General features: G+C 46.8%; 1 protein-coding gene across 1 annotated transcript in view; it reads left to right on the forward strand.

Annotated features, from left to right (window-relative positions):
- Positions 1-25,874, forward strand: part of TMEM116 (transmembrane protein 116) — a 135,787-nt gene that overhangs the window by 7,359 nt on the left and 102,554 nt on the right. The window contains exon 2 of the mRNA XM_063964368.1: positions 3,363-3,409. Within this exon, the coding sequence (XP_063820438.1) occupies positions 3,363-3,409 (47 nt within the window). The remainder of the gene's footprint in view (positions 1-3,362; positions 3,410-25,874) is intronic.

Below are 25,874 nucleotides of genomic sequence, written 5' to 3' on the forward strand. Positions count from 1 at the left end.
AGTCAGTCCTGGCATGTTATCTCCTCCAGGGATTACTGATCCTTCAGTTTGCTATCAAGCCTGTAGGTGGAGGCAAACAGTTTGAAGTTCAGTATTTTGGAGAATATTTATTCATTATCGGGACTTTGTCCCAATAGTTATATTTTCTTAATGCCACTTACCACGGCAATAAGAAATAAAATATTCTAGTGCGATCACTTTACTTCCAGGTTTAGCCTTTGAAGGTGATATTGTGCAGGAAAAGATACCTTTATAAGAATTCTGTTACACGTACCTATGTAAGTATGGTATGTTTTGTGCTCATAGTGGCAGTTTAGTACATTCCTCGGGGGTATTTTGTCACCTGAACGTACTACACTATTGGTCCTTTTGTCTCTCCTCCCCTTTTCTTGTCTATGAGGAACAATTCATGGTGAAGAACACATGAAGAACATGTTAGTACGGTACGTACATTTGGAAGTCAATCACTCATTGCTGAACCATAGGATTCTTACAAACATTTGTATCACATTGGACATTATTTCACCACTCCTCAGTTCATAGGAAGTGGTCCTAAACATATGGACCTTTGTGTACCGCAAGATTGAGGGTGTATTTTTTATTTTTTTTCTGTCTAGTGCCTTTGGAGATAGAGTGACTTCTCCTTATACACCTTCTTTGCAGCTATCCATCAGCGCAATCACCCTTCCCCACCCATTCTCTTGAAATTGTGCAGTAGCTGCCGTCACACCATGCATGTACGAGCTGACGATATCTGGTGCAGTCCCCTATACATTCAAGTGATACCCTCCCCAAAAACACTTGTTCCCGTCTTTTTATAATTATGCTCTTTTGTGTATTTACAGTATGCAATTACTGATACCTTCTTGGCTTTATACTAATAATCTTATTAACCATTTGAGTTGATTCCTAGTTTTGGGACTGCCCTGTATCCTGCTAATTGGACTCGTCACCATCTCTTTTTTTTTTTTTTTTTTAATTGGAGTTTCTGTATAGTCTGCCTTACTATTCCTTAGCTTTTTCTATTTTATGCCCTTTTCCTGGGTCCTGTTCCCCAGCTCCAATTTATTGTGTAATGTAACCCATATCTCTGCAGTATTTATTGCTACTTTTTTGTTATGTGATAAGCTATGAGTGGGTTTTCCCAATTCTTTCTATCCTCCTCAGGGAAGGGGAAAGTAACCAGAACCCTTTTGGGGATCTGGAATCCTTACACTCAGGATTTTTCCAATAGCGTTTAATACTTTAGACGCAGGGAAGGTTAGCGAGGCTTTCTTATTGTCAGTGAAGTAAGCCTCCTCAACCTGCTCAGGCGACATGTCAGCAATATTTAACATATCTCTAATGGCCTCAAGCATGAGCTGCACCCCCTGCAAGGGGTGCCGTTCCCCCAGCACGTCCCCATCACTGTCTGCAGTCTGTGGTGCAAACAGGAAAATGGCGCTGAACTCTGCTGGGTCCGCACTGAGAAGAAGCCCCGCCCTCCGAAGATGGCGCGTCTTCCCACGCACCTTCTATATACTGGTCTGAGGATTCCGTTGCTAGCCGGGGAATTCAGTCCCCGGTTAGCGTCTGTGTACTAAGGATTCTGTCGCTAACCAGGGGATTCAGTATCCGGTTAGCGACTGTGACCCGTTTAGGGTATTTAGACGCTGCCTCAGCACCGTGATTTCATTTCTGTGTACATGAAATGGATTCCTCCTGAGAGGAAGCCACTTCAGCAGCATATGACACCGAGTCCCTAGACACTGCACCCCTACCCTTGTGCCGCCATATCTCGCCATCATCTTATCTTCTGGCCATGTAAGGGGGTGGCGGCATGCTTCCAGGGTGAGCGATCCCCTGTGGCGGGGAACGTTTTATCCCCTCAGGAGCTCAGTGTCCTGTCAGCGGATATAGTGGGTCAGACCCCGCAGGGCAGACACTACTCCCCCCCTTAGTCCCTTGAAGCAGGGAGGCTGTTGCCAGCAGCCTCCCTGTAAAATAATAAACACTAAAAAATTACTTTACTAGAGAAACTCTGGAGAGCTCCCCTAGCTGTGACCGGCTCCTCCGGGCACATTTTCTAAACTGAGTCTGGTAGGAGGGACATAGAGGGAGGAGCCAGCCCACACTCTCAAACTCTTAAAGTGCCAGTGGCTCCTATTGGACCCGTCTATACCTTATGGTACTAATGTGGACCCCAGCATCCTCTAGGACATAAGAGAAAGCAAATAGGAAGAATGAATTGAAGGGCTCCTGCCCTGTGAAAGCTAAGGAGATACTGGATCTAGCTTGTCAAGTATGTGCTGCTGTGTATTGCCTAAAATCGTCTTTGACTTCTCTTTGTTCTAGTTAAGAAACACATTTTATGCATTCATTTTCAATAGAGAACAGCTGAGTAGCTTTATTTTAATTGTTTCTTTTTCATGGCCAGTTAATGTACAAAAGGAATGTGACATTTTCCAGCTATTTGATATTGACCTTGTAGTAAACAATAAAATCCTAGGATCCAGTATGATTTATTATTTATTTTTGACTTCCTAGAATTAATGTTAAGGTCTATAGAAATTTAGTAAATTTTGTACATCTATTTGCATATGTAATAACATAACATGGATCTATGATGTACTGTACCACTATATTGTACTCTATTATGTGCTACACCACTATATACTACTCTATGATGTACTGTGCCACTATACTACTCTATGATGTACTGTATCACTATATTACGCTATGATTTATGGTACCACTGTATACTACTCTGTGATGTACTGTACCACTATATACTACTCTTGTGATGTACTGTACCACTATATTGTACTCTATTATGTACTACACCACTATATACTACTCTATGATGTACTGTATCACTATATTACGCTATGATTTATGGTACCACTGTATACTACTCTGTGATGTACTGTACCACTATATACTACTCTTGTGATGTACTGTACCACTATATTGTACTCTATTATGTACTACACCACTATATACTACTCTATGATGTACTGTACCACTATATACTACTCTGTGATGTACATGTACCCTGTTAACAATTTTCTACAGTCTACCTATTTTATGTCGACCTTTTGACCCTGTCGACCTAATGCATATATTCCATTAGTGGTAGACCTATTGACCGTATATCTAATAATCCACACCCGCTGGGAGTTTGGTGCAGCAGAGAATTCTATCATTGCGGCCCTGCCACCTCCCCCTCAGTGACAGGATTGTGCCAATAAGCGAAGGGAGCATGAAGAAAGTACTGTATGTGTTTTGAATTGATTACCACATCTCTGCTTATAATTCAAAGTGGTGTAATTGCCCTACCTGCCCTATAATTATATTTATTTGTTTGTTTGCTCTTTCCTTAGGTGTACATTTCCGTTTTATGGATACAGGTGGTTACTTCTTTACTAAGGTACAAGCATAATTCAATTCACTTTTCACATGGGTGATATAGGTGTTGGATTTTTTCTTTAATAAATTAAATTATCATTTAAAAACCATTGTGTTTACTCAGGTTGACTTTGTCTTATATTCAGTTTTGTTTGACGAACTGAAACAAATGCGTCAAATATGCAAACATAGAAGAAACCAGGGAGGGGGCAAAACATTTTTTCACGCCACCATAGTTTACATCAAATACACGATTGTGAGTTGAACCCTATTCAAGAGTAAGTGCCTAATTCTGAGTTGATCGCAGCAGCAAATTTGTTAGCAGTTGAGCAAAATCGTGGGGGTAATTCCAAGTTGATCACAGCAGGATTTTTGATAGCAATTGGGCAAAATCATGTGCACTGCAGGGGAGGCAGATATAACATGTGCAGAAAGAGTTAGATTTGGGTGGGTTATTTTATTTCTGTGCAGGGTAAATACTGGCTGTTTTATTTTTACACTGCAAATTAGATTGCAGATTAAACACACCCCACCCAAATCTAACTCTCTCTGCACATGTTATATCTGCCTCCCCTGCAGTGCACATGGTTTTGCCCAATTGCTAACAAAAATCCTGCTGCGATCAACTTGGAATTACCCCCCATGTGCAATGCAGGGGGGACAGATATAACATGTGCAGAGAGAGTTAGATTTGGGTGGGTGTATTCAAACTGAAATCTAATTTGCAGTGTAAAAATAAAGCAGCCAGTATTTACCCTGCACAGAAACAAAATAACCCACCCAAATCTAACTCTCTCTACACATGTTATATCTGCCCCCCCCCCCCCCCCCCCACCCTGCAGTGCACATGGGGGGTAATTACAAGTTGATCGCAGCAGGAATTTTGTTAGCAGTTGGGCAAAACCATTTGCACTGCAGGGGAGGCAGATTTAACATGTGCAGAGAGAGTTAGATTTGGGTGTGGTGTGTTCAATCTGCAATCTAATTTGCAGTGTAAAAATAAAGCAGCCAGTATTTACCCTGTACAGAAATAAAATAACCCACCCAAATCTAACTCTCTCTGCACATGTTATATCTGCCTCCCCTGCAGTGCACTTGGTTTTGCCCAACTGCTAACAAAATTCCTGCTGCGATCAACTTGGAATTACCCCCACGGTTTTGCCCAATTGCTAACAAACTTGCTGCTGCGATCAACTCAGAATTAGGCCCTATATCTGTTATGTGGTATATCAACCAGAATGGAATTGCCCTCTCCAGGGCCGGCGCTACCCGATTAACAAAGTCTGCAAAGCAGGGAAGCGCCGGGCTGGAGAGATGATCTACCCGGTCTGCCACCTTGCTGATGTGCACTCTGGCAGCCTGCTCCTGTAAAACTGTATGACAGGCATCAGCGCCGGCAGTGTGAAGAGTGGCTCCCCCTCTCTGCCTCCTTGCTAATGTGTCTCATGCCCGTACATCACTGTGCACAGACTGTTGGTGCGCCTGTCAAATGTATGACAGGCAGTGGAGCCAGCAGTATGAGGAGCAGCTCCTCAATCTGCAGTCCACCAGCCGCCGCTGACTATAGGTGTCTCACAGTGTAAACTCTTCTGCCCAGTCTCAATCTGCCACTCATACAGTATCTCACCATGTCTCTCTTTTTCTCTCTCTCTCTTTCCATGTCTCTCTAAATATTTCCACCTCTCTCTCTCTCTTTCCATCTCTCTCCCCATGTCTCTCTCTCCCCTTGTGTCTCTTTCTCCCCATGCCTCTCTCTCTTTCTCCCCATGCCTCCCTCTCCCTGTGCCTCCATCTCTCTCTCCCCATATCATTCTCTCCATATGTCTCTCTCTCCCATGTCTCTCACTCTCTCTCTCTCTCTCTCTCTCTCTCTCTCTCTCACTCCCTCCCTATGTCTCTTTCTCCCCATGTCTCCCTCTCTCTCCCCATGTCTCGCACTCAGCTCTGATATATATATATATATATATATATTTATTTGGAATAAATGCTGCACAAATACTGCATTTGTCCCAAACCCCACCCCCACCCTGGCACGTCACAGCTGCCGCCTATAGGGTAGGGGTGCCTGTGCATTGCTTTTCCCAGGGGCCTATACTGCCGTTAAGGCATTGTCTATAAGGAGCACTATTGTGGACATTGTGTATAGGGAACACTGCTATGTAGTGTAGTGTTTATAAGGGGCACTTTTGTGGGCATGGAGTATACAATGGTACTACTGTGTAGCATAACTTGTATAAGGGGTACTACTGTGTAATGTAACTCGTATCAGGAGTACTACTGTGGGCATTGTGTATAAGGGGCACTACTACTATGTAGCGTAACATGTATACGGGGTAATACTGTGTGGTGTTACATGTATAAGGGACAATACTGTGTGGTGTAATATGAATCAGGGGCACTACGTGTGATGTAATGTGATTGTACTACTGTGTGTTGTAACTTGAAATGGGGTATTATTGTTTAGTCACGCCCCTTCCTTGTGAGGCAACACCCCCTTTTTCAGCGCATGCTGTTCCTTTATGAGTTATGGGAGGAAGGTGCAAAATTATATTATGCAGGGGGGCACTGAACACCCTAGCACCGGCTTTGGCGCCCTCCAACATTGCAGTGTAATACAGATCTCTCTGAATATGTTAAATGTTGTATTTATATGCATACACTTTCTAGTCTATCATTTAGTTCTGCAGGTGTGTTGATTTGTTGAAAAGAAAAAGTAATTACAAATAATATGCAGTTACGTGGTGTACAACACAAAAAAGGTAGTTCACTTGGTGAATCCTAAGTATAGAATCAGGAATATACGGAAGTGATACAGTAATGCCAAACCTTAATTAATGTTTTATTAATTATAGGCCTTATTCAGATAATCGGGTAACTGCGCATGCGCAGGGCCCATTCTGTGCATGTGCAGAATGGGCCCTGCGATCGCATTGATATCATGCGAACACCTCTGCCTGAGTGACAGGCAGAGGCATTTACCAGCGGCCCCCGATAATTAAGTTTTGACATCCCTGCTCCTGCATGGAGACAGCTGATCTGCAAATCAGCTGTCTCCATGAATCTTTTCAACACTACTTTAGACTTGCCAGTGCTATGGTGCATGTATGAATTTGGATTAATGCATGCGTGACTTCTGGCGGACGGAGGCGGGTAGTGATGGTGGCGGTGGTGCAGGAACAAATGCCATCTAGAGATGGCGAATGTTCCCACAGTAAAGCTCTGAAAATATTGTATTTTTAGAACTTGAAGAATTTGGGTCCCCATACTAGTGTAGCGGCCCAAATTGGGAGAGAAAGGTAAGCAGGAGACATGTGAGATATCTCCTGCATTACCTTTTTAATGAATGGCACTGAGACCTAATTTATACAAAAGTAGATGCAAATGAAAATTTTCAACTGCTCTGGTATACATTAGATTTACAAAATAGTAAAAGTAATGAACAGTATAAAAAATTTTTTGAAACAGTATACAATATGCATCAATTAATAAAAACCATTACAAATGCCAATTATATATTGTTGCAGCTATTTTTTATACTGTTAGTTAAATAATGCTAATTTATAAACCTTTTTTATCTTGCAGCTGTCTGAGAAATCTATATAATTAAATAATTGTTGAGTTTGCAAATACAATTCAGTTATAAAGTGGACACTTTGTAACTTTGATAATCTTTTGCTGCTTTGTATAGTTAGAAATAAAACTTCAAATATATCTCTAATACCCCTTTCAGACATAAGCCTAAAACCCGGGTTTTTGCACATGAATGCGCTTCGAACCAGGTCTGCCTTATATCTAAAAGGGTCTACCCAGGTTGTCCCGGGTCCGCGGCCCTGCTCACTATTAGGGTTTTTCCCAGGACTTTCAACCCAGCTTAGGTCTGAAAGGAGCAACCCGGGTCATGATGACACAGGCCACGCTTAAAAGAAAATGATTGGCCAGGTACAGCAGCGCTAGATTACATCATCTCCAAGCGTCCACTGAATGCCTGAAGACCCAGGTCACTAGGGGACCAGGGTCCGGTATGAAGGGTGACAATGCGGGAATAACCCAGGTTGTTGCCCACGTGTGAAAGGGGTAGTCCCGGCTTCAACGCTCTGTGTCCCGGGTCTGAGCTGGGTTGAAGCCGGGTATTTGTCTGAAAGCGGCTTAATAAAGCATAAACAGCTCCCCGATCCATGTTCACAAAAGAACAACACTCACAAAAGCACATGCCCAAGCAATGAAGAAAGCACCAGCCAGTGTCAGTAAAGTTTTCACAAACAGCAGATCACAAGCAGATGGCTTTCCCAAGGGTGTGTGCTTTCCCCCCAGTCTGCATCTGTTTGTAGTTGTGCAAACACTCCCTATGCCCAAACCATATGAGTAGGCAGAATCAGGCAAATCTGCATGAGTGCATATGCGCCCAATATTGTGGGTATGAGCAGAGCTGTTTGCGACAAGATACTGTATGTAATGGCATCATCGGCATCTCAGTCTCTACCTTTGCATAGGCTTGTCATGGCTTTATTAATTGTTAAGCAGGAGAATGTCCAAACCACAAGACAGCAAAGCCAAAGGGGATTTGATCATGAGCACAGACACTGAACAATGAGCAGTTTCTGCCATGCCATTCACTGAACATCTGCCGAACTACATATTTTACTGATTAAGTTCAGGCTGGCAAGCTATGACTAGCAAACACTGATCGCTGTGCCTCTGCCAGTGTGTGTCCCCAAAGGGGGGTGCTTGGCTAATGTGCCTTAACTTGCTACATCTACCTGGACATTTAAGAGACAGCTATGAAAATGGATAAAACGTAATACTTCATGAAATAAAATACCACCAAAGCTGCCAAGTCAATCAAGCTAAATTAACACACAAATTAAAGGACAGACAAGTTGAGGCAGGCATATGGTGCAGTATGCAAGAAAACCATCGACACATATGGAATGTGACACTTTGGATTCCTAAGAATCACACTAACTGTCACAAATGAAAAGCAGCGATGCGTGTATCACACATAGTCTTAACAGCAGTGTAGGCCCCTGGGCAAAGCAATGCAGGGGTAAATGCAGGAGTTGTAGGGATGGGGTTTCCAGATATGTGAGGTATGTGTATATATATATATATATATATATATAATGTGTTAACCAGAGCAAAGGGTGCGACATGGGAATAGGGGGGCGGCATGGGAGAAAGCGAGCCATGGGGAGAAGGATACACGGGGAGAGTGAGGAAGAGAGATATTTGGAGGGAGAGAAAGAGAGAGAGAGAGTTAGGCTGTGTGTGTGTGTGTGTGTGTGTGTGTGTGTGTGGGGGGGTGTGTGTGGGGGGGTGCGGTTAGGGTCAGACTGCGGGAATGGAGGGTTAGAACTTGGAGAACAGGAGGGTTAGAATACTTAACTTCCAGGTGTCGAGATCACCTGTGGTTAGTGATGGGGAACGCGGTCAGCATACCAGTGTACGGGTTGCTGGCAGCTGGAATGCTGAAAGCCCCACACTGGTCGGAATGCTTTACTCCGGGATCCAGGCATGGATAGAAATGTTGGTGCCAGAATCCCGACTGCTGGCATCCCAAACGTAAGTTTGTCGGGGCTTCTTAGGATCAGGCCGTGCAGGGTGGGGGGTGGGGGTGTTTAGGGCCCTACACACTAGAAGACAGAACCAATGTGAAAGATGAGCAATGTGGAAGATTAGCAATTTCCCTTGAACTTCCCAGAGCCCTGACAAACGAAATTGAGTGTACACACTAAGCAATTTTTCAAACAATTTGAAAGATGAAAGATATCTTTGGAATTGGCACCTTATTTACATATTTTAATATTGGGGAGGCATTTCTGGGTGTGTGGGCAGGGCTGTAGAAGGGGGAACCAATGAAGTTTTCTCATACATCCTAGAGGATGCTGGGGACGACATCAGGACCATGGGGTATAGACGGGATCCGCAGGAGACATGGGCACTCCAAAGACTTTTCATTGGGTGTGAACTGGCTCCTCCCTCTATGCCCCTCCTCCAGACCTCAGTTTTAGAAATGTGCCCAGGTCGACTGGATGCACTCTGAGGAGCTCTACTGAGTTTCTCTGAAAAGACTTATGTTAGGTTTTTTATTTTCAGGGAGATCTGCTGGCATCAGACTCCCTGCTTCATGGGACTGAGAGGGCAGAAGCAGAACCAACTTCCTCAGAGTTTCATGGCTCTGCTTCTGGCTGACAGGACACCATTAGCTCCTGAAGGGAACTGAACGCTAGCCGTGTCTAGATGCTCACTCCCACAGCACGCCGTCACCCACCTCGCAGAGCCAGAAGTCAGAAGATATGAGAAGAATGCTCTTCAGTCAAGTAAGTGACGGCTGAGGTGCGGCGCGGCTGGCGGGAGCGCAGCGCGCCATTGCTGCCTACACACACAGGCACTGCAGTGTGCAGGGCGCAGGGGGGCGCCCTGAGCAGCAAGAAAAATACCTCAAACTGGCTAAAAGGGGGCATAAGATGCCGCTGGCACAGCCCTACCCCCGCCGGTATAAATAATAAGTCATATACTGAGTGTAAGGACGCGCCATTGAGGGGGCGGAGCTTCTTCCTCAGGCAGCCAGCACACTACTCAGCGCTATTTTCTCTCTCTCCTCAGGCTGCAAAGAACACGCTGGTCCTCTCCTCCACTTCTGACAAGTACAGGGTGCTATACAGGAGGGGCACAAAGCGTTTGTGGTGCATTTGATAATGTATATTACTATTTAAAAGTGCTTTTGGGCTGTGGACATACTGTGTTCACAGGCAATACTGGCGCTGGGTTTGTGAGCTGGCTGCTCCTATCCTGTGTCCCTCTGACAGATTTTACTGTGGGTCTGTCCCCAAAATAAGTCCCAGTGTGTCTGTGAGTGTGGAGTGTGAGGCACATCTGAGGCAGGGAGTTCCTCCCCAGAGGAAGCCATTTTAGGGACACAGAGTTGTAATGTGGTGGCGCTACCGGCACACCAAGAGCCTGCATGGGTGAAAGAGCTACGTGACAGTATGCATCTGATTAACCGTAGATTGGATAAGTCTGAATCTAAGGCTGCATGCTGGAGAAAATCTGTGGAAGATGTGATTTTTCAGGATGCTGTTATTCCTTATGCGGGCGGCCCCTCTGGGTCACATAAGAGACCATTTGCAAATGTTGTAAACACTGATACTGACACGGATTCTGATTCTTGTGTCGACGATAGTGAAACCAGAGAGATAGATCATAAATTGGCAAAAAGTATACAATATATGATTGTGGCTACAAGGGACGCGTTAAAGGTTACAGAAAGCACTCCTGTACCTCAGGAGAAAGCTTATTTATGTAAGGAAAAGAAATCCAAAGTCACGTTCCCTCCTTCACACAAACTAAATGCTCTGTTTGAAGGGATATGGGTGAATCCTGATAAAAAATGTGGTATTCCCAAAAGGATTCACATAGCTTATCCTTTCCCGGTTGAAGACAGGAAAAAATGGGAGTCACCCCCTGTGTTAGACAGTGCGCTTTCCAGGTTGACAAAGAAGGTAATTCTCCCTGCTCCTGGCACGGCTTCTCTTAAAGAGCCGGCAGACCGCAAAATGGAAACGACATTGAGATCCATTTATGTTACCAATGGTACACTGCTCAGGCCCACTATTGCCTGCGCATGGGTGAGTCGCGCTATTGAAAAATGGTCAGAAAGCGTGTCATCAGAAATTGACACGATTGATAAAGATGAGATACTCCTTAAGTTAGGGAATATCAAGGACGCTGCCGCCTACATGCTGGAAGCAATGAAGGATATTGGACTCTTGAGTTCACAAGCCGCTACCATGGCAGTATCGGCTAGGCGGGCGTTATGGATTCACCAGTGGAACGCAGATGCAGATTCCAAAAGAAACATGGAGGCTCTCCCATATAAAGGTGGGGCCTTATTTGGCGATGGCCTGGATGCGTTAGTCTCGGCGGCTACCGCAGGTAATTCAACATTTTTGCCCTCTGCGCCTGACTCGGCAAAAAAGACCTATCACCCGCAAATGCAGTCCTTTCGGCCCAATAAATACAAAAAGACAAGAGGTTCCCCCTTCTTTGCAGGTAGGGGAAGGGGAAAGAAGCCCACACCGGCTCCAGGTTCCCAAAAGCAAAAGTCTACCCCTACGACGCTGGAACTCCCTTGCGGGAGGCCGCTCGGGTGGGGGCACGTCTCAAACTCTTCAGCCAGGATTGGATTCTGTCTGGCCTGGACCCCTGGGTGTTGCAAATAGTATCCCAGGGATACAAACTAGAGTTTCAAGACGTTCCCCCATGCCGATTTTTCAAATCGACCTTGCCAGCTTCTTCGCCAGAGAGAGAAGCAGTAACAGCGGCAATCCAGAAATTATGTCAAGACCAGGTCATAGTCCTGGTACCGTTGTCACAACAAGGGCGGGGTTTTTATTCAAGCCTCTTTGTTGTTCCGAAGCTGGACGGCTTGGTCAGACCGATCCTAAATCTGAAAGATCTGAATTTCTTCCTGAAAAGGTTCAAGTTCAAGATGGAATCACTTCGGGCGGTGATTGCCAGTCTGGAGGAGGGGGACTACTTGGTGTCGGTGGACATAAAGGACATAAAGGATGCTTACCTGCATGTTCCCATTTATCCTCCTCACCAGGCTTATCTGAGATTCGCGATTCAGGATTGCCATTACCAATTCCAGACGTTACCTTTCGGTCTCTCCACGACGCCGAGGGTATTCACCAAGGTGATGGCGGAGATGATGGTCCTCCTTCGTCAGAAAGGAGTCAATATAATCCCTTATCTGGACGACCTCCTGATAAAGGCGAGATCCAGGGAGCAGTTATTACAAAACATATCCCTCTCCCTGTCAATACTCCAACAACACGGGTGGATCATAAATTACCCAAAGTCACAGTTGGAACCGACGACAAGGTTGTCTTTCCTCTGGATGATTCTGGACACAGAAGTTCAGAGAGTATTTCTTCCGCTGGAAAAGGCTCTGGAAATCCAGAAAATGGTAAAACAGATACTGAAACCATCAAGTGTGTTGATCCATCAGTGCATTCGGTTGTTGGGGAAGATGGTGGCGTCCTACGAGGCCATACAGTTTGGCAGGTTCCATGCCAGAGTATTCCAGCGGGACCTGTTGGACAAGTGGTCGGGGTCACAGCTACACATGCACAGAAAGATAATCCTGTCGTCAAAAAACAGGATTTCGCTCCTGTGGTGGTTGCACAGCTCTCACCTGCTAGAGGGACGCAGGTTCGGGATTCAGGACTGGGTCCTAGTAACCACGGATGCAAGTCTCCGAGGCTGGGGAGCAGTCTCCCAGGGAGAAAACTTCCAGGGACGTTGGTCACAACAGGAAGCCTGCCTTCACATAAACGTTCTGGAGCTAAGAGCCTTCTTCAAGACCGTCCCATGCAGATCCAGGTGGACAATGTAACAGCAGTCGCATACATAAACAGGCAGGGCGGAACGAAAAGCAGAGCGGCAATGGCAGAGGCGACAAAAATCCTCCGCTGGGCAGAAAAACATCTACAAGCTCTGTCGGCAATATTCCATCCAGGAGAGTGCGGCCTCCACCAAGAAGTCTTCGCAGAGGTGACAAGTCTTTGGGGAGTTCCTCAAATAGACATGATGGCGTCTCGTCTCAACAAGAAGCTTCAGAGATACTGTTCCAGGTCAAGAGACCCTCAAGCAGTAGCAGTGGATACATAGGTGACCCAGTGGGTGTTTCCGTCAGTATATGTTTTCCCTCCACTTCCGCTGATCCCAAAAGTACTCAGGATCATAAGAAAGACAATGGTTCGAGCAATCTTCATTGCCCCAGACTGGCCAAGAAGGTCTTGGTACCCAGATCTTCAGCAGTTACTCATAGGAGATCCTCGGCCTCTTCCTCCTCGGGAGGACCTGCTGCAGCAGGGGCCGTGTGTGTACCAAGACTTACCACGGCTACATTTGACGGCATGGCTGTTGAGCGCCGTATCCTAGCCAGGAAGGGTATTCCTAAGGAGGTCATCCCCACACTTATTCTGGCCAGAAAGGGAGTTATGTCAAAACATTACCACCATATTTGGAGAAAATATGTGTCTTGGTGTGAATCCAAGAAAGTTCCTACGGAAGAGTTTCACTTAGGACGTTTTCTCCATTTTTTGCAGGATGGTGTGGAGACGGGCCTACGATTGGTATCAATCAAGGTCCAGATTTCGGCCTTGTCAGTGTTCTTCCAAAAACAATTGGCCTCTCTTCCAGAGGTTCAGACCTTCGTGAAAGGGGTTCTACACATCCAGCCTCCATTCGTGCCTCCAGTGGCACCATGGGACCTTAACGTGGTATTGCAGTTCCTTCAATCGGATTGGTTTGAGCCTCTACAAAAGATAGAGTTGAAGTTTCTCACTTGGAAAGTGATGATGCTTTTTGCATTGGCATCCGCAAGGCGGGTGTCGGAATTGGGGGCCTTGTCGCACAAGAGCCCTTACCTGATTTTCCATGAAGATAGGGCAGAGTTGCGAACTCGCCAACATTTTCTTCCAAAAGTGGTGTGACAGGACGGTACCGTACGAAAGCACTCGCCGCTTTCGCGTCCCGTTGACTGCGCACAGACTGGAAGGTCAAGCCGCACGAGGCCTGACCACATAGGGGATTCCCGCTTACCGTCAGTAACTGCCTGTTACTGACTCCACCCACTGCGCTGTGGGCGGGTTCTCGCTGCCACCACCAAACTCCTAACCTGCCGTGGCGTTTGGAACCACGGTTCTGCTCTGTATGTGCCGACGCACTGCCTTACCACACCTGTGTGGTGTTGACGAATCCCCTCTAGCCACTTGCTAGGCATCTACCGGTAGCTGGCGGAAGGCGGAGCTTGGAGACGCTAGGTGCTTCCCTGGACAGCCGGAGGACGGGGCTAGGTTTGGCCTAACCCTGTTGGTCACAAGATGAAGCAGTCTTCTTGAGGCAAAGATGTTTATTGCTCAATGATAACCTTTAAAAAGGCTCTTCCCTATTGCTAGGGGCAACAGCATACAATCAGATGTTTTCAGCAGAAGAAGATGTTACAATATATTCCTATGGGCCAACTGCCCTTCTTTTATCCCTCTCCAAGACCCCTTACCACAGGGGGTAAGCCCGCCCTGTGGTGCACAACCAATCAATGTTTACCCATGAGCTGTGCATGCTCTGGTCTCATGCACAGCTTTACATTGTTCCCTATGGACAGTGGGGAGTGGTCGGTCTCCTTTGACTCTCCCATCTTGGAGATTCAGGATACTCCCACGGTGCCGTTCAGTCTGGCTGGGGGGAAGTTTTCCCTCCTAATCTGACTTCCAGAAACCTGCCCGGGACCCCTCTCACTGCCTGCAGCCTGGATTTGGGCTCCAGAGCTGGGCAGCCTGGCTCCCCGGTCCAGGTTTCTTGGCACTGCGGCTGATCTCCATTGAGCTCCAAGAAACCACTCAGCTTGTTTCATAGCTAAGCTGCTTCTCTCTCTCCCTGTGCCCCTTGGAAATGTGAGGCTGGATGGGAAAACATTCCGTTTTTGGGGAAAAGGTCTGGGAGAATCCATCAGCCTGCACAGCTATGGATTCCCCCCTCCTGGGACACCCAATCAAGTAAATGCAATTTATCTTACATTTAAATCACACTGTACATGTTTATACATTTAAATACCCTCTGAGCCTGCACAGGCTCCACATACCTAGGCACTGCATGTTTTACACAATGTCCTGTTCTGTAACTACTGTGCTAGCCCTGCAGCCTGGCTGCTAGGGCTCTCTCAGTGCTGGAGGTATGGGGCTGGCTTCCCCCATCCTCCAGCCTGCCTTCCTGCCTCTGGGGTTCCAGGGAGCTGGCTCTCCCTGTCCCCCCAGTGTGGCACTAACTCCGTGGCCTCGCCGCACGCAGCGGCGCACCCCCCTGTACCGAAGTCCGGCGGCCCGGGACACTTGTCCCGGCCGCCGTGACTCTGGCTTGTTTCAGCGCTGAGGCGCCGGGAGCGTAGCTCCCGGACCCCAGCGCGCACCATCCTGCTCGGCAGCCTAATTTCCCCCACACCGCTAGGGAGCCGGCTAGCCCGGTCCCCCATGAGCGGCGCTGACTAGTAGCCTCGCCGCAGCGTCCGGCGGGGAGCCGGGCTGCGGCGCACCCCCCCTCGCCGGCTAGCAGCCCGGGACGTCCGTCCCGGCTGCTGCGGCTGGCCACCCGTGCTGGGCTGAGGCGCCGGGAGCAGAGCTCCCAGCCCCCAGCGGCGGCTCTCACAGAGAACACTGCAGCGGGAGCCGAGCTCCCAGCCGCAGTGCTCACCCTTCTCCCCGGCGCGCACACTCCAGTGCGCCCGGGGCTGCATCGACCGCTGCCGGGAGCGGAGCTCCCGGACTCCGGCGGTCGGCGGCTGCCCTCTCCCCCGGCGTGCACACTCTGCTGAGCGCGCCGAGGGGCTGTCCTCCCTGCCGTGGTCTCCGGAGAGGTCCGGGACCACGGCACAACTTAAAATACAATTTTAAACATATTATGACACACGGCGCCTAGCGCCCACAGTATATTTCAAATCTGGCGCCAAGCGCCCTTTGTTCTTTTAAAATGGCGCCGGGCACTAGGGGTTAACCCCTTCAGTGCCGCAGGCGGCCATTCTCCTCGTGGCTGGGGTCCCTCCGGCCACAGGTGGTTTCTGCTTTTCACATAAACCAACCTATTGTGGTGCCAGTAGTTACTGACACATTCACTGATTCAAAGTCTCTAGATGTGGTTAGAGCTTTGAAAATCTATGTTGCTAGAACAGCTCGTATACGGAAAACAGAGGCTCTGTTTGTCCTGTATGATCACAACAAGATTGGCTGTCCTGCTTCCAAGCGGACTATTGCACGTTGGATTAGAAATAAGATTCAGCAAGCTCATACTACGGCTGGATTGCCGTTACCGACGTCGGTAAAGGCCCACTCCACTAGGAAGGTGGGCTTATCCTGGGCGGCATTACAACTTTGCCGAGCAGCTACTTGGTCAAGGTCAAACACATTTGCTAAGTTCTACAAGTTTGACACCTTGGCCGATGATGACCTAAAGTTTGGTCAATCGGTGCTGCAGGGTCATCCGCATTCTCCCGCCCGTACTGGCGCTTTGGTATAGACCCCATGGTCTTAATGTCGTCCCCAGCATCCTCTAGGACGTATGAAAAAATAGGATTTTGATAACCTACCGGTAAATCCTTTTCTCCTAGTCCGTAGAGGATGCTGGGCGCCCGTCCCAGTGCGTACTTTACCTGCAGTTTAGTTATTACAGTTACACAAGTTGTGTTATCTTGGTTTCAGCATGTTGCTGCAATTAGTTCATGCCTGTTGGCGTGTGTTATGTCGAATGCCATGTGTGCGGCATGGTTGAGGGTGTGAGTTGGTAGATATCTCACCACTAGTTAAGTAATTCCTTTCCTCGAAATGTTAGTCTCCCTGGGCACAGTTCCTACAACTGAGGTCTGGAGGGGGGGCATAGAGGGAGGAGCCAGTTCACACCCAATGAAAAGTCTTTAGAGTGCCCATGTCTCCTGCGAATCCCGTCTATACCCCATGGTCTTGATGTCGTCCCCAGCATCCTCTACGGACTAGGTGAAAAGGATTTACCGGTAGGTTATCAAAATCCTATTTTTTATCACCCACTGTGCCACCAACTTAATTAAAAATTTATAATATAATATAATAGGTTTAATAAAAAATAATAATAATAAAAAAAAAATATATATATATATATATATATATACAGACCAGACTGCCCAGCTCTCCCATTAAGACCGCGTTGCAGCGCCTCCACATATAATATTCACATAAAGTCCAAAGGTGCGGCACTCCTAGCGGCTTGAATAAAGGACAACAGCAGGGCATGCGTGTAGACAACGTTTCAATGCCTTTATTGCGGCAAAAAAGACCTGATGACAATGCCGCAATAAAGGCATTGAAACATTGTGTAGCTGTGTATATAAGTGTGTGACTGTGTATAAGTGTGTGACTGTGTATAAGTATGTGGCTGTGTGTATGTGTGTGGCTGTGTGTATATGTGTATAAGTGTGTGACTGTGTGTGGCTGTGTGTATAAGTGTGTGGCTGTGTGTCTATGTGTATAAGTGTGTGACTGTGTGTGTATAAGTGTGTGGCTATTTGTATATATGTGTATAGGTGTGTCGGTGCCTGTACAGTATGTGTATAGTATACTCTATGTTCAGTGATCGCAAAATACGCGCCATAGCACGTTTTTACGCGCTATGGGCAGCAAGGGACTCCCTTTTAAAAAATGAACGGGTCCTGCAGGACGCGCTCGGCTCCAAGTTCCACTGTAGCCAATCCCCATCCAGGTGCCTCCCAGGACCTCCAGTCTCCAATTCCTGTTTGAGCAGCATCAAGCTAACCCTGCCCACAGAGTGGTGTGGCAGCAGCACCCCCGTACAGCCGATCGCTGTAGCTGTGTCAGTACTGGCGGGCAGCAGCACCCGGGGAGTGCACAGGTTACATTGGTGGGGGAGGGATTGGCCCCAGCTGAGGAGCTGCTTCTGCTCCTGTCTGACGAAGAGACGGCACCTGGATTCCCCAGCCCTGTCACCGGCGGACATGGAGCAATGTGTGGCGGTGGAACATGAGCTGGGGAAGGTGCTGTAGAAGTTCGGGGTGTATGGGCAGCACTGCAAGCGGAGTCTGGCTCAGGAGCTGATTGAGTACACAGGGGCTGAGGAGGAAGATCCTGCAGGCAGTCAGTAAGGGTCAGGGCCCAGAGGTAACGGGGTATGGGGGGGGGGGGGGGAGGAGGGGGAGCGGTATGACACTGGTGCGTCCAGGGGTCCCGGCTGCTGTTCTCTCCCTCGCCGCCGGAGCTGGCCATGCACAGCGGTGAGTACCGCTGGGTGATTCTACTGTACATTGCTGGGAAAGAGGGTGTGTCCCCTAAACCTGGGTCGGGTCCCAGTATTGTTCCCAGTGAGGGTGTGTCCCCTCACTCTACCATGTGCACACCTCACCCCTCCCCATGCCCCCTGAACGCATCATTACCTGTGCCCACCGCACCCCTCTCTGTGACCACCTCCACCCTATGATCCCCCTCATCCTACCCTATGCCCACCTCACTCCTCCTTGTGTCCCCTCACCCTACCCTGTGCACACCTCACCCCTCCCCATGCTCCCTGAACACATCATTACCTGTGCCCAACTCACTCACCCCTCTCTGTGACCACCTCCACATTATAACCCCCCCTCATCCTACTCTGTATCCACATCACCCCTCCCTCAACTCACTATCCCCTGTGACACCGCCCCTTTCCCTCCCTGTGGCTCCCTCACGGATTTCTCTTGTGTATTAATGTCCATCCATCCCCCTTACCCTGTGGTGGTGGTGGTGGGAGAGGCGTGCTGTCAGAGCAGTAACCCTGGCCTCTCGGTTAGGGTCCCTAGACAGTGTTTTCCGGAGGCGCTATTTTTCTGGCGGGCACCGGCACTCTCCCATCCTGGCACATTGGGGGGAATTCAATTGTTTTGGCCGTCTAAAAATCCCGTCTAAATAGGACTGTTTAGATGCCCAAACATTTGTCACAATTCAATTGTTGTTTGGGCGCCCATACACTTTGCGCATGTCGCAGCCAAACAGACAGGGTTTAGCTGCGTAAAACGGCTAAACCCATCTAAACTCCTGCTTTGGGCGTCCATACGCTCATGTGGACGCTCAAAGTGCTGGGTTTGGACACGTTTACTCGCACCTCAGGAGGTTGCCCCCCCCCCAAAAAAAAAAACCGGGTTCCTCCGCGGTCACACGGCCCCCGAATTGTAGAACAATTGAATTGCTGCCGTTGGGCACCCTCTAGTGGTGGCTGCGGTAAAAATAACTGAATTCGGCCCACTCTCAGGACAGTGACGCGTCCAAAAGCTGCGCCACGCTGACGTGAGCATGGCGTGACTTTCAGACACGTCCTTTGTTTGTTACTTGCATCCACAAAGCAACTGGAAGCACTTAAAAAAAAATGTGCGAAGGCCCCCACCCGGCAGTTTCTTGATGCCACCCAGCTGGGAAAAAATTCTGTGAAGAAAGCAATGTGTGTGTGTGTGTGTGTGTGTGTGTGTGTGTATATATATATATATATATATATATATATATATATATATTGTCCCAACTGCTGCCTGCCCTCACCACCCCCATAATAAGTGATGGGACCCAGAAACAGTGGCGTAGGACCCCAATTTTTTAAAGTGAGGGGTCCCTGGGACCCACTTTTTTTTTGCACAGCGAGATTTGTGACCTCTTCTTTCTGCATTCTGTTCTCTATATAGATTTTTGCTCCCAGCTATCTTTTCTCTTTGTTTAATATTATTCCTGTTCTCTGACTGCTGTCTGTCACTTTCTGTTCCTCTGTCTCTATTTCTCATACACACCCTCTCTGTACTATATTCTCCCTGGACTGTACTCTCCGGATTCAGTATGATTTGCTGATGGACGCGATGCCCGCTGTCAGTATACCGACAGCTGCATCCTGTCCATCAAAATAACGACAGTCCCCCATTTAGCCCCCTAACCCTCACCTTTTCCCTACCCTTACCCTCCCCGCTTGGTGCCTAACCCTCCCTTCCCTGCTGCCTGAACCTAACCCTCCCCGGTAACTAACCCTAACCTTCCTATCCCTAAACCCTAACCCCCTTTTTAATAGCTAAACCTAACCCCCCTCCCCACCCGCTGTGGGATGCGAAGAATTGGAATTCCGTGCGTCAGTATTTAGATGCCGGGGTCCCAAGTCCTGTCTAGATTTCGACACCGGTGTTTATGGTGCGGACGGGATTCCGGCGTTGGTATTTCGAGCACCGGGATCCCGTCCGTCGGTATGCTGGCTGCATCCCATCTGTCCTGTCTATATTATCAGCCAATAATGCCATACAGCTTCCCCATCTCACTGGGACCCCAATATTCTGCCCTGTCCTGTGAACTCCTCAGAATTGCATACACATACTATTGTCAAAGAGCTATGCTACTCTGACCCTCAATATGCAGCCCTATATCCCACTACTATGTCCTTACCCCACTGACCCTGCACCCACTGCTCCCACTACTGTGTTTTTACCCAAAGCCCTGCACTCCATACTGTTCCCTTACCCCCTATCTCAGCACCTACTACTTTATACTTATCTCACTAAGCCTGCATCCAATACTGTGTCCTTACCCCACAAACCCTGCACACACTAATCCTACTACTGTGTCCTTCCCCCTAACCCTGCAATCTATACTGTACCCTTACACCCTAACTCTGCGCCTACTACTATATGCTTATCCCCCTAACGCCCTCCCACGAGGGGGGGGGGGGATGTCAACAGATAAAATGTTGCCCAGGGTACCAAATTGGTCAGGGCCGGCTCTGTGTGTATATGTATGTGTGTGTATGTGTGATTGTACTGTGTGTAATGTATGTACAGTATGCGTATGTGTGTGTGTGTGTGTGTGTGTGTGTGTATGACTGTGCAGCATAATGTGTGTCAATGTCACTGCTATAGGGTGTGTTTCGTGTGTAAGCGTCACTGCTACAGGGGGCGTTGCGTGTGTAAGCGTCACTGCTGCAGGGGGCGTTGCGTGTGTAAGCGTCACTGCTGCAGGGTGCGTTACGTGTGTAAGCGTCACTGTGTCTTGTATAAGCGTCACTGTTACAGGGGGCGTTACGTGTGTAAGCATCACTACTGCAGGGGGCGTTACGTGTGTAAGTGCCACTACTACAGGGGCCGTTGTGTATAAGCAGCACTACAACAGGGGGGGGCGTTACGTGTGTAAGCGGCACAACTACAGGGTCCATTATGTGTAAAAGCATTATGTGCGCTGTCCCTTTGTAAAGTATGGGAGGGCGCAAATTTATAGTTTGCAGGGGGGCGCCGAACACCCTAGCACCGGCCCTGCCACTCCCAACTAGTGTTGTCCTCAAATGACTTTGTCAGTTGGGAGCAGATAACGATACCTTGCTGGACGTGACGGTCGAGTTGGCTAAGTGTGCCTTTTTAAACTTACATGTACGTGGATATGTTTTATGAGTAAAAGTTTTATTATCATTCATTCACGAGTGCGCTCTCCTATTTGCACAATTTCAGAATATATATATATATATATATATATATATATATATATATCCCATTATAATTACATTTTTTACGTTGGTGGCACAGTGGAAATATAATTGGTGGGCAGTGGGTGTAAAAAATGTAATTGGTGGAGCAGTGGATGGAGACGCTGAGCTCCTGCCAGCGGCTCCCGTCAGTGGCTCAGCTAGAATGAAGTCGCTATACACAAAAACAAATGTACAGATGGCGCTTCAGTTCAGAGGTGCTGCAATCTCCCAGCTGGGATGGTTATCAATTTCCCAAGAAAGTTCAGTCCTAATTCTGTAGTTTTGCTGGGGTGCGCTCCCTGGGTCACTACGGGTAATAGTCCTTTGTGTGGAAAGGGAAAGTTCTCCGCACTGGACAGTTGATCAGCAGTACTTCCTTGGTGCAATAAAGTACAATGTCCTCAAAGAAAGAAATAATAGATAGTGAAGTCCCGTGGGGATCAATTTGATTATCAAAAATTTCAATCACATAGGGATATGATGTAAAGGAAATTTTAATCCGCCTTGGTGTGGCGGACCTACGTACCGGACTTAATGGGGTGTCAACAGTGCCCACCCAATTACGCTTGTAGTATCCCTTCCTTTAAGAAAAAGGAAAGTTCTCCGCACTGGACAGTTGATCAGCAGTACTTCCTTGGTACAATAAAGTACAATGTCCTCAAAGAAAGAAATAATAGATAGTGAAGTCCCGTAGGGATCAATTTGATTATCAAAAATTTCAATCACATAGGGATACGATGTAAAGGAAATTTTAATCCGCCTTGGTGTGGCGGACCTACGTACCGGACTTAATGGGGTGTCAACAGTGCCCACCCAATTACGCTTGTAGTATCCCTTCCTTTTCAAATAAGGTTCTTTCCTAGTCCACCTTTATCTCTCCATCCAGATAAAGGGTTTCCATGGGTAGAAAAAGAAAATCAATATATAGTGAAGTATTGCTTGAGTTCAGGTATAAAAATTGGTTTATTCAATAAAGTGCAGAAAAAGGTATTAGTTAAAAAAAGCTAGACGTCTAGATCAAAAAACAGCTTAAAATCCACCACAGATTGGTGGACCCACGTACCAGAGGTTGTGGGGTGTCACAATGGCCCACCCTAACAGCGTTTGCAATGTAGCTCCCCGGGGTATATAGCAGCAATCAGCGTGTTCCCTCTGGCTCCAGTAGGTCCCTCCAATCAGTCACCAACGTGTTTCTGCCCTCAGGGGGCCTTTCTCAAGGTGTGTGGTGTATGGTATATAGTGGGTCTATTTAAACCCCACAGTGTGCCCTGATTGGAGGAGCCCTTACCGGTTCAAATGAGCTTAAAAACATATTATTTTCAATTTTATCTGCTAGCTGGTTACAGGTACACTTTCAAAACTGTTCCCTTCGGTTGATAGTAACATAATTTGGCACCAGAAACGAGTTATTCGATCGTTTCTTGTCTCGGCGTGCGTTCCACGGCCAGTGGAACGCACGCCTCTTCCTCCACTTCCGGGCGCCATCCTCCACTTCCGGGCGCGTGCGTTCCACAGTCCGTGGAACGCACGCCGCTTCCTGTTTGAACCGGAAGTGCCGCGTATAGCGCTGCGGGTCCGTGATAGAGGTCTCAGTATCCTGAATGCCACAATGATTGATATCCCAACATTACCCATACAATAAAGCATGTATACATATGGAGATAGTAAGTAAAAAGACATATTAGAAAACGAAATGAAAAATCTATACAAAAAGCATATAAATATATGTAGGAATATCCTAAAATATTAAAATATTCAATTTCATGTAAAACACATAAACCAAATATGCACATGGAGAAAGGGTATAAAACTCATAGAAACCACTTTAATTCAAAATCCATATTTAGCCCTTTTGGATTAAGAGTACCCATTTCATAAATAAGTCTCATTTCTGTTTGGGCTAAAATTTCTTCTCCATTGTTCCGTCTCCAATGATTTTGAACAGTTTTAATCCCTATCACGTTGGTTAAACCCTCACACTTACTATTATGGACTGATTTAAAATGGTTAGATACAGAATGGGTGATGAGCCCCTTTTCTATATTTCTAACGTGCTCCGCCCATCTTATTTTTAAAGACCTACTGGTACGTCCAATATATTGTAAGCCACACTTGCATTCCATTAAATATATACAATTCTTCGTGTTGCAAGTGATGAATTCCTTGATGTTATATTTAATTCCAGTGGATGCTGAATGGTAGTATTCAGTTTTTGATGCCAGGCATTTCGTTTTCTAATATGTCTTTTTACTTACTATCTCCATATGTATACATGCTTTATTGTATGGGTAATGTTGGGATATCAATCATTGTGGCATTCAGGATACTGAGACCTCTATCACGGACCCGCAGCGCTATACGCGGCACTTCCGGTTCAAACAGGAAGCGGCGTGCGTTCCACGGACTGTGGAACGCACGCGCCCGGAAGTGGAGGATGGCGCCCGGAAGTGGAGGAAGAGGCGTGCGTTCCACTGGCCGTGACAAGAAACGATCGAATAACTCGTTTCTGGTGCCAAATTATGTTACTATCAACCGAAGGGAACAGTTTTGAAAGTGTACCTGTAACCAGCTAGCAGATAAAATTGAAAATAATATGTTTTTAAGCTCATTTGAACCGATAAGGGCTCCTCCAATCAGGGCACACTGTGGGGTTTAAATAGACCCACTATATACCATACACCACACACCTTGAGAAAGGCCCCCTGAGGGCAGAAACGCGTTGGTGACTGATTGGAGGGACCTACTGGAGCCAGAGGGAACACGCTGATTGCTGCTATATACCCCGGGGAGCTACATTGCAAACGCTGTTAGGGTGGGCCATTGTGACACCCCACAACCTCTGGTACGTGGGTCCACCAATCTGTGGTGGATTTTAAGCTGTTTTTTGATCTAGACGTCTAGCTTTTTTTAACTAATACCTTTTTCTGCACTTTATTGAATAAACCAATTTTTATACCTGAACTCAAGCAATACTTCACTATATATTGATTTTCTTTTTCTACCCATGGAAACCCTTTATCTGGATGGAGAGATAAAGGTGGACTAGGAAAGAACCTTATTTGAAAAGGAAGGGATACTACAAGCGTAATTGGGTGGGCACTGTTGACACCCCATTAAGTCCGGTACGTAGGTCCGCCACACCGAGGCGGATTAAAATTTCCTTTACATCATATCCCTATGTGATTGAAATTTTTGATAATCAAATTGATCCCTACGGGACTTCACTATCTATTATTTCTTTCTTTGAGGACATTGTACTTTATTGTACCAAGGAAGTACTGCTGATCAACTGTCCAGTGCGGAGAACTTTCCTTTTTCTTAAAGGAAGGGATACTACAAGCGTAATTGGGTGGGCACTGTTGACACCCCATTAAGTCCGGTACGTAGGTCCGCCACACCGAGGCGGATTAAAATTTCCTTTACATCATATCCCTATGTGATTGAAATTTTTGATAATCAAATTGATCCCCACGGGACTTCACTATCTATTATTTCTTTCTTTGAGGACATTGTACTTTATTGTACCAAGGAAGTACTGCTGATCAACTGTCCAGTGCGGAGAACTTTCCCTTTCCACACAAAGGACTATTACCCGTAGTGACCCAGGGAGCGCACCCCAGCAAAACTACAGAATTAAGAATGAAGTCGCTGGCGGGGAGGGAGCCGCTGCCGGCCATGGCAAACGCAGGATTTCCATGGGGGGGTTTCCGTACATGTGTTTGTGTGTGTGTGTGTGTGTGTGTGTATGTATATATATATATATATATATATATATAAAATATACCCTCACATACAGCACACCGCACAAGCAGTGTGTGTATATATATATATATATACATACACACACACAGTACATAGACATACAACACAAACACTGTACAGTAGCATACATGCATGCAGACTAAGCATACATACATGCAAACAGCATACATACATACATACATAGCATACATGCACACAGCATACATACATACATACATACATGGCATACATACATGCAAAGAGCATACATACATACATACATACATAAACACACAGCATACATACATGTAAACAGCATACATACATACACAGCATACATACATGTAAACAGCATACATACATACATACACAGCATACATACATACATACAAACAGCATACATTCACACAAACAGCATACATACATACATACATACATACATACACACACACAGCACACATGCATACACATACAGTATACATACATGCAAACTGCATACATACACACACGGTACACAGTCACACACAGTATACATGCATTGCACGCAGCATATATACACAGTATACCCAAACACACACATACATACATGCATAAACACATAGTATACATGCAACCAGCACACATACATACATACATACATACATACATACACACATAATATACATGCACACAGCATACAAACACCTATTAACAGGAAA

Source organism: Pseudophryne corroboree, chromosome 1, assembly GCF_028390025.1.
Source record: "Pseudophryne corroboree isolate aPseCor3 chromosome 1, aPseCor3.hap2, whole genome shotgun sequence".
Taxonomy (NCBI): domain Eukaryota; kingdom Metazoa; phylum Chordata; class Amphibia; order Anura; family Myobatrachidae; genus Pseudophryne; species Pseudophryne corroboree.